The sequence below is a fragment of the Saccoglossus kowalevskii genome, chromosome 10 (assembly GCF_978046115.1).
Source record: "Saccoglossus kowalevskii chromosome 10, keSacKowa6.1, whole genome shotgun sequence".
Taxonomy (NCBI): domain Eukaryota; kingdom Metazoa; phylum Hemichordata; class Enteropneusta; family Harrimaniidae; genus Saccoglossus; species Saccoglossus kowalevskii.
In genome coordinates, this window is record NC_140650.1 from 35,138,977 (window position 1) to 35,143,485 (window position 4,509).

The 4,509-nt window shown below is 38.7% G+C and overlaps 1 protein-coding gene across 1 annotated transcript; it reads right to left on the reverse strand.

Moving 5' to 3' along the window:
- Positions 1 to 2,884: 2,884 nt before the first annotated feature.
- Positions 2,885 to 3,907, reverse strand: LOC102805271 (allatostatin-A receptor-like). The gene has a single exon (XM_006826000.1). The coding sequence runs from the start codon at positions 3,905 to 3,907 to the stop codon at positions 2,885 to 2,887; it is 1,023 nt and encodes a 340-aa protein (XP_006826063.1).
- Positions 3,908 to 4,509: the final 602 nt, after the last annotated feature.

A 4,509-nucleotide genomic window follows, 5' to 3' on the forward strand; every position in this document is an offset into this window, starting at 1 on the left:
TATTACAATGATATATTATCTATACAACATCCATTATTCATCCACACTTCATTGATTACAATCAAACTTTTACTTTGTGACCAACCTAGGCATCTTAATAACAAATTTCATATACTCTGAATATTCAACCACCTAAATATTCAGCAGGTTATTATAATTGAAAGATTTCTAAACTTTTGACCAGTCACTAAAGTCTTTTGGGAAACGACTGAATCAGTACTGGGTCTGTGCCCAACTGTACATATCCCAAGTCTGATGCGAACATCAAAACAGGTTACATGTAAGTATGAGCCCTGAGTTATATATGAACACTAATTATGATGTTATACCATTAGCAATAGTTTATTAGTCTCCTGTCAGATGTTATTCCAAAACGAGGACTTATGAATTGACATCTATACGTTCATGTCCATCTCTATCTTGAACATACATTCATCATAGAATACACGATCTGATTAATGATGGCCAAATGAGGACCATTTGAAAATGAAATATTTCTGTCATTCCAGGGTTGGGTAGAAATACATAATGTAAAAGGGTTAATTATTCACTGGGTTTTAATTTTCGCTCACCGGAGAATGCGCTTAAATTAAAACAAGTCATTGTCAATGACACGTCCCCGTTACGTTCATATTTGAGTGACATATACATTCAAAGCAGATCATGACCGAAATGCACCTGCATATGTACAACACATTGTTCTAAATCTGAACAAAATCCATCCATGCATGACTGAGATCCGGTTCCGGAATTGCGAAAATACGTGATTTTGATGCATTTTCGGCCTTAAAATGGCCATCATTCAGCTATTGTTAAGCGGATCAGGAAACAAATGCACATATCTATTTGTGACATGATGTACCATGTGTGTGTGAAGTTTGAACTTGATCAATCCAGACATGTCTCGGATACGGACCCAGAACTGAATTCTTTAAAACAAAATGGCTGCCAGTCGGCCATTTCGAACTTGATCAGAAAAAAAAATGACGTGCATCAAGGTCCTATTATGTTTAATGTATGTACCAAATTTGAACAAAATTCGTCCATGCATAACTGAGATCCGGGTCCGGAATGGTGAAAATGTGCGATTTCAATGCATTTTCGGCCTTAAAGCGACCGCCATTTGGCTATCGTTAATGAGATCATGAGACAAATGCATTTACATATTTATGACATGATGTACCTTGTGTATGTGAAGTTTGAACTTGATCAATCCAGACATGTCTCGGATACGGATCCAGAACTGAATTCTTTAAAACAAAATGGCCGCCAGTCGGCCATTTCAAACCCGATCCAAAAAAAAAATGACGTGCATCAAGGTCCTATTATGTTTAATGTATGTACCAAATTTGAACAAAATCCGCCCATGCATAACTGAGATCCGCGTCCGGAATGGTGAAAATGTGCGATTTTGATGCATTTTCGGCCTTAAAATGGCCGCTATTCGGTGATATAATGTGTGATGTATGAGTGAAGTTTGAACTTAATCGGTCCATGCATGTTCGAGATACAGGTGATCACGGACGCACACAGGGCAAAACTTAAGTCCCCGTTTTCGCACTACGTCCGAACGGGGACTAACAAACCCAGTGAATATGTAAAATTTAGCATAGAACATATTATCTAAATGATAAAACCGTGAATTTAAAACCCACTGAATATGCCTGAAATGATAAATCAGCAAAATTTAAACCCAGTGAAAATTAGTCATTTTACAGTAGTCAAAAGAAATTTCCATGAGCAAAAACCACTTGCTCATACTGTGAGTGTTCCAATAACTCGAGTGGATCATATTATATATATGTGTTAAAAACATCACTACCCCCTCAACCGCAGGCTACATTCTTTCCATATAAGTTTTAGTACACGTGATGAGAAGGTGAGGTACGTAGCGACTTATTCTTGACATGAAAAAAATACAATAATATTCTCACAAGTGACAAATGACTGATAGCACTAAACAAATCAGAAACTAGCTGCACTCAAAACAGCTGCCGAGAGAAGTAATACTCGGCTATTCTAAGCTGGAAATGTACATAGGTCAATGTCCTTTAACGCGCATCAAACATTTGCCTCTGGGAAGACGCTAGAACAAACTGAAACTAATGTGATCAATACTTAGCTTCAGAACTCGTGCACATCAGTCTGCCTGTTGCAAGGAACTTTCCTGCTTACAAAGCAAGGAAGTTATTCAGGCATATATGGCTGCCCACTAAAAGATTATGCTATATTACTGTAGTTCCAAATATGTGTCGACACGTGTCAAAGCCTGGAGACATGGTAACGATGAGCAGGAGCAAGTTCTAAATGCACTACAAAAAGTACATGACTGAAGACAAGCATTTATGCGAAGCCCAATTTTCTGTGCTGTTACCTGAAGTTCAATTATGGTTGAAGCAGCTGTTACAGAATACTAAAACTCACATTAGTAGCATAATAATGTGCTGCTACATGTTGAGATATGGCGACTAGATGAAATAACATAACAGAAATTGGGTCTTTTTTATGATTGAGTCCATCACTGCGAAAAATGCATGTTTGGACCTAATTATGAACCCTGTCTTTTTTACCTTGTTCTATTTACATCTTCAAAAGTATTTGGACAGAAGTTGTATTATAAGTTCAATATAATTATTGTTGTTGGATAAAAGCTATTGGAGTAGCTTTGAAGAAAGTGTTCTTGTGTCAGGGGAACATATAATCAGAAACAGAATGTCTTCAACATCATAGTTTGATAAAATCGCTTGTGTCAAACAAATAGTAATACGATTGTGGCTTTTCTACATAATTCAGGTACATGTTTGGCTGACCATTTGGCGATGGTAAATTGTGGATGTCAAATCTTGACCAAAACCAACATCTCCAATCCCAGAGTTAATAACACCTAGACTTTACTTGTTTGTGTTTCGGAAATATTTGCAGCAAGGTTTGAAGGCCCTACACGAACATTCGAAGCTGTTTTACCGAAACAAAATATCTCACGGAAACCGTCTCGAAAGTGGCGATTTTTAAAGGCATAAATAAATGGATTGATACAGGAATTACAAAGTGCCAATATCTGGACAGGTAGGAATTGTGATAGATGAAATTTAGCAACGCCAATATTGACCAGTATTACCATGATCTGGTCTGGGGTCCAACAAATGACAAAGGAAAGAAACACAATAATTAACATTTGGATGACTTTCTTTCTTGCTCCTATGTAACCCTGGTTACAATTGCTAGATGTCTGAGACGACTGTCCTGCCAAAGATAGGTTTACATGTTGAGATGTGCTGTTCTTGAGACGTTTCCAGATAGCAATGTATGCCCACGTCATGACTACGAGTGGCAACAGATAAGTAAACATAAACAAAAAGATGCCATGTGAGAGTGCAGAGCTGGGAGAGGTAGAGTAGACGCACACCCCGTTGATAACTTTGTGGAATAACGGGAAGTTGACTAGGATTATGCAGGGGAGTATATAGCACAAAGCAACGCAGACTGCTGCTAGGCGTCGACTAAAGAATAGACGATGTTTCACTGGATACACTATCCCACATAGGCGTTCCAGAGTTATTGCTACCAGGTGATATGTGGACGCCAGGACGGCCACCCAGAATGGGTAACCAGCTTCGACCACCACGCACTGAAAGTGGCGGATGGTTGGGACCCGAGATAACGGGATGAGCCGAGACACTACCGATAGCACCCATAGAGTGGATGATATCAAGTCCGCGATTGCCAAACTAGCTATGAAGTAGTTGGTTAGGTTTTGAAGAGTTTTTTTTCGTGCCACCGTGATGCACACAAACATGTTTCCTACGATACCAATGCATCCAAATGCAATCTGAAACATGTTGATGGGTTTCCATAGTGATACTATAACTATCGAGTCAGTGTTCTCAACTGTTGAATTGTTCGACATCGTAGATCGGGTTGTTTTCTTTTCTAGATATGTTGCTGTCTTGTTGACGTGAGTGGAGCTTGGACACATGTAAAACCAATACCTACAAAAGAACAGCATCACTGAAACTCTTTAATCAATTATTGACAGCGCCTGTAGACATCAGCTCTACCAATATCTTTTTTTTAACGCATCTATACATCTACTCCCGATAATTGGGTGTTGCTTTTCCTTTTGAATTGTTTATATGCCCAGACAAAATAATTTCTGGCATTTATGTGGATTTATTCTAATTAAGGAAAAATATGTTTTCGTAGATCTTTCCCGCGGGGTGGCTCACTGTAATACTAGGGACTTATAGTTGCGAAAAAACACACGAAGAAACGGCCACAGATACAATGACAAACGGGGGGGGGGTCTCACGAGACCGGTTATTAGTTTGCACACGCCATGCGAGCCACTGTAGTCTTATAAGAGGTCTTGGATGATTACAATGTAGCTATCAGCATGGATGTTACTTTTACCTGTTTTACGTCTATATTTCGTCCATATATCAGTGTCTGTGTAGACCAGAGTTAATTTTGTTTTGGCAAAATACATCAACCGATGTTCGAACTCAATTA